The sequence below is a fragment of the Melozone crissalis genome, unplaced genomic scaffold, assembly GCF_028551555.1.
Source record: "Melozone crissalis strain CALT ecotype California unplaced genomic scaffold, PUWL_Pcris_2 ptg000029l_1, whole genome shotgun sequence".
In the NCBI taxonomy this organism is placed as follows: Eukaryota; Metazoa; Chordata; class Aves; order Passeriformes; family Passerellidae; genus Melozone; species Melozone crissalis.
In genome coordinates this window covers 20,726,256-20,743,597 of record NW_026535807.1, presented here as the reverse complement: position 1 = coordinate 20,743,597, position 17,342 = coordinate 20,726,256, and the positions used below count along the sequence as shown (strand labels likewise).

Genomic DNA, 17,342 nt, shown 5'->3' with positions numbered 1-17,342 from the left:
TTTCGTGGAATCCCAGACTGGTTTGGGTTGGAAAGGACCTTAAAGCCCATCTTGTTCCATTTCCTGCCACTGCCAGGGAACCAAATATCCGGAGAAAACAAATCTGTGGGATGCCTTTAAGTCTAGGACAGTTAAGGTGTTACCCAGTGAAGGGTCAGGGGTGTACTCAGGGCCTGCAGAATGTGAAGGTTTAGCATTTTACCTTAAAATGTACCAATTTCTTACTTGAGAGTTCAGGTTTCTTTAAAGAGGTGATCCTTTCTCCAGAGTGACATGTTTGAGAAGCTTGGATGACCAGAACAGGGCAAAACTACACAAACCAGAGGTGCCAAAAGGGGAATTGAGAGCTGTCACATAAAATCTTAACAGAGAAATTTTTAAGGTGATCAATTTAATACAAAGCATTTTAGCATTTTCAGTGGAAGTTTGTTTTAGGACTGATTGAAGGCTGCAAAATTACTTGAATTTGGGTGGGAAAGTCTTTTACTTTTCAAAGGCTTCCTTTTAAAAGCAGTTGTTCTGCATGGTGGGAGGAAGTATAAGTACTTGTTTAAAGCCTTGTTTTAGCAGAGTTCTTAAAAGGAAGTTGTTACTTGGGGCTCAGGCTGTTTAGCAGGAAACAAATGGTATTTTAATAGTAATGTCAGGGTAGAAGTTGAAAAAGGATTTATTGTCAGTGATAACACAGAGATTTTTCCACAACTCTGACTGCTGCCAGCATTGTTTAATACTTGCAAGGGATTTTTTTGTATGTGTGATGAGAGACAGTAAAATTCATTCAGCAGCCACTGAAATGATGCTTAGCTGAGGCCTCATTTTGGTCAAGGAGTAGGTTTAATAACCACTTCTAACTATACTAAGGGTAAATGGAAAGCATGTAAGATATAAGATACAATAGAGAAATGCATTTAGCATCTATATAAAGCTCAGAACATACAGGGACAAAATTATTGCAGAGGAAATTCAGCACAAGCAAATGTGAATCAACTCATCAGTAACAACCAAGCTGAAAATTAGAAGCAGCTTCCAGTGAAAGCTTTGGGGCATCTTGCTAAAATAAACAGTAGGAAAAAAATAATTCGGAGGCTTCAGACAGAACTACAAACACTCATGATAAACATTTGAAAATGTGATTGAAAATGAAAAAACCTGAACTCTGGCCTGAGACATTTCTACAGCAGTTTACTTTTGCTTTGAGCTTCAATATTTTACCAGTGCAGCAATGGCCAGGGAATGTTCCATGAGGGCACACATGGCTGCAGGGAAGGGAGCACAGGGCTGGGTCCTTCCCATCACATTCCTGCCATCAGCAGCTCTGCTGCAGCCCTTGGGCTTCTCACCCTTACTCTGAGACACATCTTGTGCATTACAGTACAAGTGCCCAGAGGAATGAGCAGTGTGCAATTACATAACTGGGGCTCAGGGGGCTGGAAGCAGCTGTGGTGAGGAGTGGTTTGGATCCTGTGGCAGCCTTGCTGCTCAGGAGCTGCATGGAGCTCCACAGGCCCAGGATTTCAGGCCTGGAGCCATGGAATGGTTTGGACTGCAGTGTCACAGACATCGTTTATGGAAAACCCTTTCCTTAGGATTTTTCCTCCTGAGAAGATGACAGGCCTCAGGAACAAAATGTAAACATTGATTATCTGCTGCTGTGGAATGCAACAGGTGCATCTGTGATTGGTCTCATGTGGTTGTTTCTAATTAATGGCCAATCACAGTCTGCTGGCTTAGACAGAGAGCTGAGCCACAAACCTTTGTTATCATTCCTTCCTATTCTTAGCCAGCCTTCTGATGAAATCCTTTCTTCTATTCCTTTAGTATAATTTTAATGTAATATATATAATAAAATAATAAATCAGCCTTCTGAAACATGGAGTCAGATCCTCATCCCTTCCCTCATCCAAGAACCCCTGTGAACACGGTCACACTGGAGGGGGACATTAAATCCCATCCAGTCCCACCCCTGCCAGGCAGGGACACCTTTCAGCAGCCCAGCTTGCTCCAACACACAGCTCAGCCTCAGGTGGAGAATGGATGAGGGGGAGTTTTTAGCCTGTAATGGAAGTTTTTCTGTAAAAATGGCCTCAGCTCTCAGGTTTCTCTGTGAATCCCGTGGCGCTGAGCTTTGTGTGTGTGTGTGACACGTGAGGGGAATGCTCATGGAGCCACTTCTGCTTCTGACCAAAATAACAACCTCTGGGGCTGTGTCAGGAGCAGGCAGGGTGAGGTTTTATTTGGGGTTTAGTGGGGAGGAGCTGAGCATGCATCTTGTGTTTGAGTGGATGGTCTGAGACCTCCTGAGCAGGGACAGGGCTGTGTCCTTATCCCCTGTGGCCTCACCCAGAATTCCAACCACAAACTGCCTTTGGTTTTCTAGAATCAATCAATAGCCAAGCCTCCTGATCCAGCATGTTCATAATAAACAGGAAAACGCAATAACTGGTAACAAATGGCTTTGCTTTTGAGTCTGCCTCAAAACCTTGAAGATAAATTCAGGCCCTCATTTGAAACACACAATGCTTGACTTTGCTCAGGTGATTGTTTATTCCTCACAGCCATGGACAGAAGAGGAATCTCAGCAGAGAAAACTGGGTTTTGGGGACAGCCAGTTCTGTGGCTGTGCAGGTCACTGATGCTGGCAGGGATCAGCATTCAGAGCACTCAGAACCACTGGGCATTTATTGGGACAGCCTGGCTGTGCTGAGCCCTGTGGAGCTCTTCCCAGGCTCTGCAGTGGGATCAGAGCCCTTGTCTTTAGTGCTTGTGGCTTGTACAGTGGTTGGGATAATGACTTGGGCATTTTATGTCCAGTTCTTTTCACACAGTGACATCAAGTGACTGTACCAGAGCCTTGCTGAGCTGGCTTTGTAGTGCTGGGGAGGACTCGGCCCCAGTGTCCCCAGTTCTGCCCTACTTACTGCATTTTTTTGTAAAGAAAAGCCTTTTTTAAAGTTAAAAGCTAAGGCTAAACAGCCGGTGCAGTTACTAACTCCTCACTTTGTAGTATTCAATCAATTGTGGAACATTTGAGTTCATTCTGCTAAGACACAGCCGTGGGCAGGCTTTATCCCACACTTACTCATCAGCCCAGCTCCCATTGTTCCAGGGGAGAGCTGAGGGAGACTGAGCTTGGCTAAACCAGTGTTTTACAGAAATCATGCAAATGACTCTGTTATCTTGAATAAAACTGTGGCGTTTAGGTGAGCTTAGAGCCAGTCAGTTGTTCCCCAGTTATTTTATCCAGACACATCAAACCAAAACCAAGAACTGAACTGAAAGCTTGTCCCAAACACAAGCAACAATGCCATGCACTGAAAAGCTTCCTATTATCCTGTCGTCCTTGAATTGGATTGATTATCACCCAGGGAGCCCCTTTCTGTATACCTGGGTAAGTCATTCCTCACTTTTCATTTGACCTGTGCACTGTCAGACATCTGCAGAAACGGGAATTAACAGCAGAAGAATGCACCAAGCTGCCAGGCCTGTTTATTCTCTTCCTCATATGCTGCTGGTGATTGAGGTACTTGACCTTGCAGTGCTTGGAAAGCTGTTTTATGGGATTCTTTATGGAATGGTGTTGTTTCCTTAGCAGGCGTTTATCATTTATGTGATGTATTGGTGGCTGTGATGTCCAAGTTCAGGACACACAAGCACCTTTTAAAATTGTACTTTTCCAGCGCTCTGTGTTTGGTATCTGCTAAAAATGAAGCAGTATTTGAATCATTATAAAGCTTCCTTGGAAGGCAAGATGCCTTTAGGCTGTGCAGCAGAAAAAACCACTCATCTAAATCTCTATTTCTCTGAATTCTCTTAATTTGTGCAAAAGATTATTCAACTTTGAAAGCTGACAGGTACCTGTGATCATGTCAGTGCCTCCCAGGGTCTCATATCTATGTTCAAGGTATGGCTGCTGCAATCCAGGCCTCCAGGGTGGCGTGGGGACACTGTGCCCTGGAGCCTGGCCTGTTCCATGAGCCCGTGGGGCTGGAATTACAGGATCAAGCTCCCAGGGAAGGATTTGGGAACTGCACCAACAGAGATATTTGGGGATGGGCACACCAGGCTGGATTCTATTGTAAATCAAAGGTGACTCCGAATGAAGGGAGAGAATGATGAGGAGGACTCCATGGATATCAGAATAATTTATTATACTATACTGTATACATTTCATCTTAACTGAATCTGCCCAGCACTCTACTCTGCTCACACTGCCCAGAATCTCGTGGCTGTCACCAGCCCACAGTCCCACACACACACTTGGCCCTGTCAGGCCAAGGAAACAAAACACCATCAACTGAGGGTAAACAATCTCCATGTTGCGTTCTACTGTGGCACAAACACAGGCACAGCAAGTGATAAGAATTGTGTTTTCCCTTTCTCTGAGGTTCAGAGAACGTGAGTCTCAGAAATCCTTGGGAAGAATTGTGACTTGCTTTTCTCTGTGAGGAGAAATGTGGCGACAGGATTCCCTGGAGCTCGCTCTGCTGGGTGGGGCAGCACCACATCAAGTGGGTATTTATGGAGTTTTCTTAGGAGGAATCCTGCTGGAGCACCTTTTGGTGCTGGATCCAAGCCCTACATGCCACTTATTTGGGGGAATGGGGAATTTTGGGGTCTTTGCTTCCCCTCTAGTTTCTTATTGCATTCCACAGCACCATGCTGATGTGACTTGAGGGCTGTGGCTGCTCTGACAATTCTACAAATCATCATCAAATTTACTTTTGTAAACCAAAGTGCACCTCTGCTAGGCAGAACCATGGAATCAGGGAGTGGTTTGGGTTGGAAGGGACCTCAAAAATCACCATGTTCCACCCCATCCATGGCAGGGACACCTCCCACTGTCCCAGGCTGCTCCCAGCCCCAGTGTCCAGTCTGGCCTTGGGCACTGCCAGGGATCCAGGGGCAGCCACAGCTGCTCTGGGCACCCTGTGCCAGGGCCTGCCCACCCTCACAGGGAACAATCCCTAATTCCCAATATCCCATCTATCCCTTCTGTCTGTCAGTCTGAAGCCATTCCCCTGTGTCCTATTGCCCTTTAAAACAGTTCATCTTCCTTGTTGGCTCCTTCAGGTACAGTGAGGCTGCAGTTAGGTCACCCTAATTCATTTGCAAACTGGTTTGGACCAAAGATCTCCTGCCTCCCCCATATTTTATTTTTGTTCTTAAAGTTTTGCAGCATCTTTGGCAGTTCCTGCTCCCCTGGAGCCCTGGGAGCTGTGTGGGTGCATCAGGAGGATTTGGCCGCCCCCCGTCCCTCTGGAAATGGGACAAGTGGCCATGGAGCCGATCACTTGACCATGGCAAATGAGCTGCCCTCATCAGTGTGTTCGGGTGTATATTTAAGTTAATAATGTGAGCAGATGGTCATTGCACTGATTCATGAGGGAAGGGAGGGAGCTTGGCTTGGGAACGTCAGGGCTGAGCGCTGAGCATCGGGGCTGGGCAGGAGCAAAGCTGAACAAAGCTCACTGTTGTACTCTCTGGGGTCTTTTGCTTTGGGTTTTAGTTGGTTTCCTCTTTTACAAAATACCACTGAATAAAATCAAGCAGAGGTGACTCATCAGGCCTGCAGAAATGATCATTTCCCTGGAGGGGAGGTTTGTAGAGCACAAGCAGGATGGTGCTGAAGTGTTTGCAACTCTGGTGGTGCTAAAAAGGGGGAGATGGGGAGGCTGTCGCCTGTAGAGTTATGAAACTTCTCATTCTGCTGTTGCTATTAAAGATGAGAGCTCTTCTGCAGGGAAAAGGTAACACTGGAGTAATAATTCTTCACTAATTTTTTTTTTTTTTTTTTTTTGCAAAGAGCAACTTTGTTTAAATCTCTTCCCATTTAGTAGGATTTAACTAGATTTTCAAGCCAGAAGCTAATAGTATGAAATATTCAGCTGCTCTCCTCATTAGCCAAACTGGGAAGTTCACAAATCCCCAACCTGCAGCAGCTCTCAGGAACAGCTTGATTTGCTTCTTAATTCTGCAATTTTCACAGGAGAAATGCTGTATACAGAGGAATATCCTCTTGAGCAAGAGCTTAATCTCATGTTTAGGTTGCTGTTTCTCCTGGTTGCTGATTAGCTTTGCTGTCTTATCAGTTTATGTCATAGTATGTGACTATAAATTGACTTTGCAGTGAGGAGGGAATACGTTCGTCTTCACAGATGCTGCTGTTTCCATGGAGATAAAAGGACCAATGGCCTTTTCTTGGTTTGGACTGTACTACAGTGAGCAGGCAGAGATGGTGCATTCGAAAATGCAACATTTGGTGCTTTGATATTTCCGTCTAAATAGCAAATGAGAAAGCATATTGTTCCTCCTTGGTGATGAAGTTGAATAATAAATACAGCTTTGGGACTTTTCCTGCAAGCAGAAAGCGAGCCCACCAGGAATGTGAGGACAGCGTGGCTGGTTTGTGCTTGCTAAACCTCCTCTCTGGGAAAAACCTTTTGGCTTTGCAAAATATAACCCTGTAGAGCCTTTGGGTTTATCTGATGCAGTGTTTGATGCTGGTTACATCACCAGCTTACTTATCCGTGATGTTCCACCGTGGCTGAGCCTCAATGAGCATGCAAAAGCTGTGAATGTGATTTTTTTTTTTTTTACTTTATTCTTGTTCCTTGAGAAAGAGTTTTTCTACCTCAGATTGCGTGAAAGAAAATATAAATTCCAAGGCCACCCCCCTTCCAGGATGGCTTGCAGAAGGTGTTATTTGTGAGTACCTTTTCCTTCTTCATCTGTTGTCACCCCTCTGATTTCTGTGTTGAGGATTCCAGAAGTGGGAGTAGTGATCAGTTTATTGTTGGGTAGGTTTCTTTCCACGAACCATTTTTAGGGTGTTACCTTTTCTGGTAGATAAATGCTCTGTATATAAATGTGTTTAGATGATGATGATGATGATTGTGCATGTGGGTATTTAAAAATACAGTGTCATAAAGTGAGTAGTCTGTGTTTAGCAGGGGGAAAAAATGAGGAAACTCTTCACTTTGCATCCAAACAGCAATGCAGGGTGCTAGGAATTCTGTCTGTGATGAGTCAAGGATCTCTCTTCCATTTTGTTGGAATGCTTTGTCATATTAAAGTGCAATCTGTCTTTTCAGTGCAGAAATAAAATGCAAACAGCAGAATGTGCAGTGCAGCCCTGAGCAGTGTCAGACCGAGGAGGCAGAGTTCCCTGTGGTTTTGCTGTTACCTTTATGCTGATAAAAACATAAAGATGAAACATTCATTGATTATCATTCCCTGGAGCAGTTTCTGGAGGGTTGAGGGCAGACACAGGAGCTGATCCTGCTGTGGGCTGAGGAGCCCCTGGGGGAGCTGAGCCTGAGGCTTGGGGCTCAGCACTCAGCCAGGCTGGAGGGTGGTGCTGGTGCTGGGATGGATGGGACACACAGGTGGTTTGCTCCAAAATGGGCACAAAGGGGCAGGAATTAATGGGACACACAGGGTTTGCTCCAAAATGGGACCAAACAGGCAGGAATTGATGGGGCACACAGGGTTTGCTCCAAAATGGGACCAAAGAGGCAGGAATCGATGGGACACACAGGTGGTTTGCTCCAAAATGGACACAAACAGGCAGGGATGGATGGAACACACAGGGTTTATTCCAAAATGGACCAAACCAGGCAGGGATGGATGGGACACACAGAGTTTGCTCCAAAATGGGCACAAACAGGCAGAGATGGATGGGACATACAGGGTTTATTCCAAAATGGGCACAAACCAGGCAGGAATTGATGGGCCCTTGGATTTGTCCTCACTCCCAGTCCAGGAGCTTGGAGATGCTGTACCTTTGTTTGCAGTTCTGAGCCCTGGTTAACCATCCATCCCTTAAGGGTTAAATTTGGGGGTTCCAGAGGGTCCTGCATGAGACACATGTAATTGTCATCCCAGCCTTTTCCAGTGATTTTAGCAGTGCCTGTGAGCAGCCTGATTTGAGTAAATCTGCTCCACGTTCAGCAGCACCATCCACACACAGGCAGAGTAAATAAAACCATTCAAAACCAGGCTCCTCCAATAGAATAACAAAAGAATATTAGTATATGTCTTAGAGTTTCCTTCAGCTTTTTGTGTTGTGCTGAAGGGGTGAATGGTAAAGTTGAAATGTTTTAAAATCAAAATACATGCAGAGCATTTTGTAGGAAGCTGAAATAAGTAAACTTGGAGAACAGGCTGCAGCCTTGCAGGTATGCATGGATCAGCCTGAAACATCCTGCTGTGTGTTTGTCCATGGGAGAACAGCTCTGGTTGTGTTGGACTCCATTTTAATTTGGGTCCTGGGATTTGGGGATTCTGTAACTCTCAGCAGGGAATGGATTTCACAGAGTGCTCATCATGTAAGGTGGGTAAGGGATATTTAATCCCTGTGTGTTGCTGTATTTAACAATGAGTTTGCAGTCTTATTTACAGACCCATCTTGTGCAGGATTTTCCTGTTTTGCTGCTTACACCTTTGGTATCTTGTACCCACCTCAGCACGTTGCTGTAGAAAACAAGATGTGGGTTCTGCCTCCTACTATAATTCTGTGTTTTAACTCCTGTGTAAGAGAGCTGGTGCTGATGGTTGGAAAGAGGAAAATGTAAGCTGGGAATTTTTTTTAAGAACTTACTCTTAAGAACACATGTATATTGAAAATCTTCATGTTCTTTAAAACTGATGGGTTCTCAGTACTGAAAATGTTTGTTAAACTGTTATACACCAGTCCTTCAATGCTGAGTAAGTTTTCAGATGAAACCTTACATATAACAACTCTGTCAGTCTTCTTGTGATATATATATATATATATATATATATATATATATATATATATATACATGCCAAAGATCTTTGCCATTGAAAGTATCTTTTTAAAGATAAAAATATCTTTTTCATATTTAAGTGTAGAAAGCCTGGTTGTTGCTGTTCTAAGAAAAGCTGAACAAGAGTGTCACACTACTTGGATTAGTGGAAGCAGTTTTTTCAGCTGCTGCACTGAATAGAACATATGTCACTGGAGCATTGTTTTAAATAACAGGATTTGCCTTGCTGTAAATCTCTCCTGCTGTATCTGGGTAATTTCATTCTTTGTACTTTGCTATTTTGCCTCTTTCATCAGCTGCAAATCCAATATGTATAACTGGCACTGCTCAGCTTTGGGTTTGCTGTGTTGTTGCTCTGTGAGATTATAAATGTGCCTATGGTCTGTAATGGGAGTTGTAGTTTCTTGAGGATTTCTGGGGCCTGATATAATGATGTGGGACATACAGAAAAGAAGTGGTGAATATATCCACACTCTGAGTTAATCTAAAATATATTTTCCTTCTCTCATGTTTCTTTGCTCCTAATTTCTGGGTTTGGACTGTGTGGGGTTTTTCCTACAAATTTTGACAGCTCCCAATAGGAACAACTGACACAAGTGCATCTTATGAGTCCTGTGAATTATTCTACATTACCCTGCACCATAGATGGGGTTCTAGTTAAGACTTAAAAGGATTTTTTTCTAATTACAAGCATCTACATATTAATAGTCTTAATTAAATTCACCCTAGTTCCAGCTAACCCAGGATTGGAGCAAACTGTGCAGGGATGCAGAAGGATCCCTCCTGCCTGTTTGTGTAGGCTGGTACTGCATTTTCATGAAACCTAAAAAAGTTTATAATAATTATTTCTAATTCTCTGTAATGCTAATAAGTGTTGTGTTCTAGGATGGGACAAAATAATGGCTGTTCCTTGTTTAGTATGCTGGGCCTGTGGTGCTGCCATTCTCCCAGGAGATGATAATTATTTACAGGCCCTTTGATGGAGGAGAGGTCAGTGAGAGTGTGCCTGATGATTCCATTGAAAAATCCAGCTGTGGGCACTTGAGCTGGGAATGCACAAAGGGAAGCATTATTCCCAACAAGAACTCCCAGTCTGCAGTTCTGCTGTGCCGGGTACAAATCCTGCTATTAAATCATTCTGGTGACAACCAGATTTGATGAATTCTGGAACAAAATTCAGTGGTCTGTACTCTGGACTGTGTGTGCTGCTCGTTTGGAGCTGCAGCTTTTATTGAGCATCCTTGTAGCTGGTGAAAACATCTTTCATTCCCATGAAGAGGAAATGGAATTTTGAATGCTGTTAGCCAGGTTCTGACTATTGCATGGAGGGGAGGCAGCAATGGGAGGAGGGAGATGCCAGCAGAGCAGCTTTGCAGCATATGGCTGTGCTGCTTGTGATGTGTGGGTGAGGTTTTTGACTCCCAAACTCCTGCAGAGTAATGACACTGCTGTTCACCTGCCAGCAGCTGTCCTGCTGCCTCCCTGGGATGTGGTGTCCAAGGAGCTGTGCCCAAAGAGTCATCCTGGGCTCCTTGGGAGCAAAGCAAAGATTTGCTCCAGGAGCAATCCCTGGGCACGTTCCCATTGTGCCCAGGCAATGGAGGGAGGAGTTGTGCTCCTCCTGCAGTGTGTGCTGGTCTCTGCTGTGAACTGGAAGGGTTTTGTGGATGCAACCATAAAAGCAATGGCAGCATTTGATGTTGTGGGGCTGCCATCCAAAAGAGTGCGTGCCAGGAAATTATTTAATAATAACAACACTGGGAAAAAACCATAATATTGTCTGTGTGCCACCACAGTTTCTCTGTGATGTGCTTGGCTGCAGAGTGCTGGACATGCAGTGGGGTGAAATGAATAGCAAAGAAGAGAAGGTTTCACAGCGCTGCTTCCAAAACCAAAATCATACTGCCTTGTGTATTTTGGGCAAGGAACAGTAGGAATTCGTCCTTGGAAATGGGAATGTGTCGTGTCCTTAATCACCTTGAAGTGGCCACAGCCACAGCTGCAGTCAAACCTGGGCTGGGACAGTGGGAGCTGCCCTCTTTCTCTGCTTTCCAAAAGCTGTCCTGTGGCCTGGGACAGGGTTTTCATTCTGGAAGCCCTTCTGGCAGGTTAATAAACTTGTTAATAGCAAGCATTTAGCTGGAGTTGATGTGGGTCTGTATTATTATGACTTTTACTGTTCATCACCTCTTTGGGAATCCTTTGATTATATCTCAAATGTTGTTCCTCATGAAAGTAATGGTTGGATTTATTAAACAAGAACAGGACAGACTTTATTAGTTTCTATCTACAGTATTTTCTAATCTCAGCTGTTGCCATAACTCTGGATTGACATAAGAAAGAAAATTTCAACTTGTGAAATAATGTTACTCTTCAACAGGATAAAACACTGGGAAATGCAAATATTCCTTTTAATAGATCCAGTCAAACAAACCATTCTTGGCTCCCTCAGCTGACATGGAGGGAATGGGCTGAAGCAGGGGATGGATTGATTTGTCTGCCCCTCCTGCTGTTCCCATGCTGATTTCAGAGGGATGGGTGCACACAGCTATCCAGGACAGCAGCCTCTGCTGGGGTTGTTTTTTCCACATTCTCATTGCAACGTGCACTTTATGGGAAAATGTGCCAGAAGAAAGGGAAGAATCCTGGCAGATGGAGGGGAACAGATTGCTGTTCCAGACCAGAGGAGGAATGGTGAATGGTGAAACACAGGGCAGCAGCAAAGGGCAGGAGGTGCTGAGCAGCTCCTCTCATCAGCCACATCATTAACTGCAGACAGGCTCCCCCAGCTGTGCTCCTGCCCCATTCCCCTCAGTCTCAGGGTCTGGAACCTCTTGTAGGAAGAAGCTCTCAGACAGTGATGGCTTAATAATTCTGCTGAGAATTCCACAGCAGCAGAACGAGCAGGGGTGGGTGGATGTCCTGTGCCACCACGGTGTCCTGGGCAGGGACAAGCTGCCCCCAGGCTCCCAATCCTGCCAGGAGCATCTGCTGCCTCTGAGCACATTGTGAGAGCACAGGATAACCTGTTAGAGAAAAAGCAATTCCAGGTTAATGGCCTCATGTTCTGCTCTGCCAGGTTGTTTAAAAACCAATACTGAGAAAATTGTCTGCTGAGTTTGGGAGGCTTGTGGGGGATTGCAAGAGAAAATGAAAGAAAAAATAAAAATAGTTCTGGCTTTATGTGATGACCAGTAGTTGATTTCTTTTTATTTGTACATATGAGCAAGGCTCTAAACCCAGAAGATTAAAAAGAACTGTCATTTCTGTTTGCTGCTGGACAGGAGAGTGCTGTTAAAGTGAGTGGGTTCTGATGGCAAACATGATGGGGTTTACAGAGGGTGGGAGGCACAGCCTGGGAGCTGTGGGCTCTGCTAGGAGCTGGGTTCCTCCTGCTCTGTGGGGGAATGAGATGTCCAGGGTTTGGGTCAGGTTTGGCTCTGGTTTTACTTGTGCAGGGATTCACAGGGGCTCCTCTCACAAGGGGAGAGATGGAAGGAGCTTGGCCTGGGAATGGGAAATGGCCAAACTTCCACGTGCAGCAATGGGCCAGAAACTGGAATTACCAGCAGCAGCCTTTGTCAGCTGTCATTTGTCTTGTCCTGGTGCTGAAGTACCCGTGCTCTTTTTGTAATCCTAAATCATCCTTTGAAGAACAGCAGCCACAGATGTGGAAACTAATCTTCACAGGGCTGAGTATCTGCGAGACTGTGAACAGGAGCAGTGATTAATTCTCCTCCAAATGATTGAAATGGATTTCTTCTGATGTCTTTAGGTGTTAAAAATTAGTAAATGAATTCTAGCTTGAATGCAAACTTGTGTTGAAGGCTGATTGCAACATATAGCTATGAAGTTTAAAAAATAATTAAACCTCCAGCCAAACCAAACCAACAAACAAAGGGATTGGAACTGTAAACATTCTGTGGTGTATTACAGAGGGGTAGATGACTGCAAGTGCTGTTTTGCAGGTGACTGAAGGCACAAAATGCCACATGTCAGTCTTAAATTGCAGTGGCAGATTTACCCCATTGCTTTGGGTAGAATGAGCATTAGTCAGGGGCTGTAAAGCCTGAGCCTCATCACTGTCAGGCTGCCATGAGTCACTGAGATCTGGAGGAGCCCAGACAGAGTTGAGCTATTCTGAATTTCAAACTTCAGAGCAGAGCCCAGACCTTGTGTTTCCTCTGCCTATGGTGGGCCCAGGATGCTGTCTGAGGATGCAGGCTGCTGTGTGGGACAGCAGGGACCTGGTGGCCCTCAGTGCCAGCCTGAGCTGAGCCCTGTGCCTGTGTCACCTCCTCACCTGTGGCAGTGTAGGGACATCCTTGGGCAGCTCCAGCTGCTCCCAGGACAGGAATGCTGCGTTCCTGCTGCTCCTGGGAAGCTCCTGAGCCCAGGGCTGTGCCACAGTGGGTACAAACCACAGCCAGAGCATGGGGAGAGCTTCTCTTTGTGACAATTCACTCGTGGGGAAATTTGGAAGGAATTTGAGATGGCATCTGTGGGTCTTTGATGATGTGGTTTATTTTCTTGTCTTCTGCATAGGCAGGAGGGCTGAGTTGAGCTCACATCGTTACAGCACAGTTCAGAAGTTCAGAAACCCTTAGTGACAAGACCTTTTAAGGAATTATTGACTAATAAAACACCACTAACAAAGATATTTATGTTTTTTAACCCAGTCCTTAAATATTTCACCTTACGGACCCATACTACAATATAAACTTTCTTAACCAATCATGTTATGACAGACAACCCTACAGTACTGCATTCCAAGCTCCTTATTTACCTCTGTAACACCTTTGTTTTTTCTATATCCTAAACTCTAAAACTCTAAACTTTCCTTTACTTGACATATCTCTACTTCAAACTATAAATCCGCATTCTCACTTCTAGCACCTAAGTTTAAAAACCTTTTCCAAGCTCTCAAATCAAATCCTGTGTTTAATTCTAAACTTTAGTTCACAGACCCAAAATTGTATGAGTTCCTTACATTTCAGATTCTGTGGTATTTTTGGGGTCCCTGGAGAGAGGAGGAAAGATGAATATGACTCTGTGTTCTTAGAAGGCTGATATGATTATATGATATGATATGATATGATATGATATGATATGATATTATATTATATTATATTACGCCATACTTAACTATACTAAAGAATAGAGAAAGGATACAGACAAAAGGCTTAACAAGATAATAATGAAAACCTGTGACTCCTTCCAGAGTCCCAACACAGCCTGACCCTGATTGGCCATTAAGTAAAAACAATTCACATTAAACCAATGAAACAAGCACCTATTGGATAAACAATCTCCAAACCACATTCCAAAGCAGCAAAACACAGGAGAAGCAAATGAGATAATATTGTTTCCTTTTTCTCTGAGGCTTCCCAGCTTCCCAGGAGAAGAATCCTGGGCAAGGAGGATTTTTCAGAAAATGTGATGGTGACAAGATTCCACCATGTTCTTTATTGTTCAGGTTCTTTTGGAACCCAGGAATGTTGGAGTAGGATATATTCAGGGAGCCTTGAGGGCAGAATGGTTTTGGAAGAGCCAGGAGCAAACTCTGCTCAAAAAGCTTTGTTGAGCAGAGCTGAATCCAGAGAGATTCTTTCATATTCTTTCATATTTCACTGGTTAATTCTCTGAAGAAAGCGACTTCTGTGTGGAAAAAGAACAGTGCTGGGAATGGAATCTGGAGCACTCTCCTACTGATTTCCTGCATTTCCTTCTTTTGCTTTTGCTGGAAGAACAGGTATGGCCAGGCAGGAGCAGGTTCCTCATGAGAGCAGTTCCCTGCCCAGGGTGAGGCTTTTGCCCTTCTGCCCCAGGACTGAGGGGAGCAGCTCGTGTGGAAGCACACTGTGTCCTTTTCCTGACAGAAAATCAGCTTTGGCTGCTTTGATGGAGCCCATCAACGCTTTCAGTGTTGTTCTCCATCTTTGGTTTGAGTTTTTTGTGTTCCCAAGGGGTTTGAAGGTGCCCCCATGGGTACCTGAGCCCTGTGAGGCATCAGATCCCACACTGGGGTGTGTCTGGGCTGAGCCGCATCTCCAAAAGCTCAAGGACTTCACAGGAGTTACCACCTTTGGACAGAAAATCCAGCTGATCCTGGCCATGCAGTTGCTGACACAGTGTTGGCAGCAGGAATCACAACAGGCTGACCTTGTCTTTTTTCTTAAGGATTAGTAACTTACTCCTTCCTGAACAAAGCCTGACTTCTTTTTGCTTAACCGCTCTCTTTGATCTCGTAAGAAAGTGACCTCACAGGATTCACTTTAAGCCTCAGGGATGCAGAAGAATCAAAATCAATCTTCTGAGACTTCTATCAAAACACCAAGAGAAAGATGGGGGTTAAAAAGTGCATTTGTGTACACAAGCACACACACCCCCCCTCTGTTAACTGTCAGGCTGCATGCTCACAAGTTAAAGGAGGATTTTCAATTTAACAGCTCCCTCGTCCACTCAAAGAGTTAGGAGATATTGATTATTTTTTTTTTATGATTTCCTAGAAGAATGCTGTGTCCTGAGAAATTTGATTAGGGGGATTTATTGTGGAAGACTTGCTGCGCTGAGCCTTGTTTAATGTTTCCTGGCACAAACACCAGGAACGCAGGGACGTGTGCTGTGTGGTGCTTAAAGATTTCCCAAGCTTTCCTTCAGAGGTAGAAACCCCTTGTCTGGTTTTGTTTTAGTGAAACCATACCAATCTAATGATCTGGGCTGCAGAATATCTTTGTGCTGTGAAGGATTTTTTGTTTTCTTTCTGTGCTTTGAACAAATGAACAAATTTGAACAATTAAACTGCTATTGCACAGGTCTGAATATTGCTTAAAACACGGGTGAAACTTGGGTTCTTTCACATTGTTTTGCCATATGTTTTTCATTGCTGGGCTTGAAGAAAGCTTTGTGTCCATGTCCATTGCACTGTCCCTCCTCATGCAGAGCACTGTGCATCATTAATTCCATGGCCAGAGAACAGCCTGACTGGTGCAGAGTAAGGTGCAGCCTAAAGCTTCATTTCCACAGGGATTTCAACCCTCAGAGTTTCAGCCTTGCCTCCCTCCCACCTGGCAAGGCAAACCCCAAGCCTTAAATTGGCATTTGATCTTAATCCTGCAGCAAACCTGTGATTGACTCCTCACTGCAGCAGCTCCTCCCCATCATTGTGGTGTGTGCATTTAACCCTGGCACTGTTCCCCGTGTCCCCTGGCATCCAGATCTCACAGCTGTGCCTCAAATTGCAGCCCCCGTTCTCCTGAGTTTCCAATTCTCCTGTCAGCACCTGCCTTCCCCTCAAGAGCCCCTTTCTCAACACTGCTGGTTTGACTTTGTGTTTCTCCTTGTGTCGTAGGTCTTTAAATACTCTGCACCAGTTTTGCTGTCCAGCTCCATTGTACCATTCCCAGCTAGCTGTCCCTGCCACACACTCAGAGTACAGGTAAGAGTAGACATGCTCCACCCTCTGCTGCTCTTTGAGGGACATCTGGTGCTGCCACTTGGCATGAGACAAGCAATAGTTGCTTAAGTTTTAAAAGGAAAAAAAAATTTGAATAAATATCCAATATTTTTGAGGTCTTGTAGGGTAGCTGTGGATAGACCCATCACTGCAGTGAGTCCTTCTCTCAGGCACTCTGGAATTACTCTGTAAATTGAGTGCCATGTGCTTTAAGGGCACATTCCCCTTTACCTTGCAAAGGTAGGGAGAAGGGAGGTGCAGGCTGAGCCCCACATGACAAATACACTGAAATATTTATATAATTTATGGAGGATATTGATGTTTTCCTTAGCAACTCTTTTTTTTCACCCCTGCCAGTAGCTGAGGAATTCATCCATGTGCTTAACTCTGAAGGTTGAAGGCATGGACCTGCCCAGAGCTCAGCACTGCCTTGGATTTGAGTGAAATAAAGGGGTTTTAAACACATCCAGGCCCTGAACACATCAAAAAGACACATTTTCCAGCTCATATTGCTTCTTTTAACACAGATGCCTTTACTATCTATGTGTTCTCTTTGATCCAATGCAGAGAGCAGCAATTGCATCCCATAGTACAGTTTATTGTCAATGCCAGTGTTTATTGTAACATCTTAGAGAAGCATCAGAGGGCAGCTAATCTCAGCCATTGGAAATGTGAAAACTGTTAAAAAACTGTGCATGCCATGGAAAATATTGTCTGGAATTTTTACTTCTGCTATTAGCAATCGACTTAGTGATAATTGCCAGCTCATGAATAATATTCATATCAAAATATTGGAAGCCTGGTGCTGAAAAATCAAAATCACTTTGCACGGGTAATAAGGAAAGACAAAAGCAAACAATGAATCCTAAATCTGTAAATGCATAAACATATTTCTGGTTTGAATATTTCATCCCCTAGTTGCCTCTATCCATGCATGCTTGGATTCACCCTGTTGGTTTGTGTTGCAGCATCTTTTTGTGTGTTTGGTTTTTTTTCTCCCATCAGAGCCCTTCATTTATTTGGTGGTAGTGAGTCCATAGTTGAGTTGTAAGACAGCTCAAATTCCTTTGGTGAGGAGCAGGGCCTGAAAACTCTTA

At 44.4% G+C, this 17,342-nt stretch overlaps 1 protein-coding gene across 10 annotated transcripts in view; it reads left to right on the top strand.

The window, feature by feature from the left end:
• IQSEC1 (IQ motif and Sec7 domain ArfGEF 1) overlaps positions 1 to 17,342 on the top strand; it is a 300,151-nt gene that overhangs the window by 119,607 nt on the left and 163,202 nt on the right. For 5 of the 10 annotated variants that reach the window (XM_054281170.1, XM_054281178.1, XM_054281182.1 and 2 more), the window contains exon 3: positions 16,141 to 16,227. The exons of 3 other annotated variants lie outside the window; for them this stretch is intronic. In XM_054281170.1, the coding sequence (XP_054137145.1) occupies positions 16,141 to 16,227 (87 nt within the window). Of the gene's footprint in view, positions 1 to 6,195; positions 6,706 to 16,140; positions 16,228 to 17,342 lie in introns of those variants that run through there. 2 more of the 10 variants (XM_054281176.1, XM_054281177.1) reach the window with 2 other exon arrangements.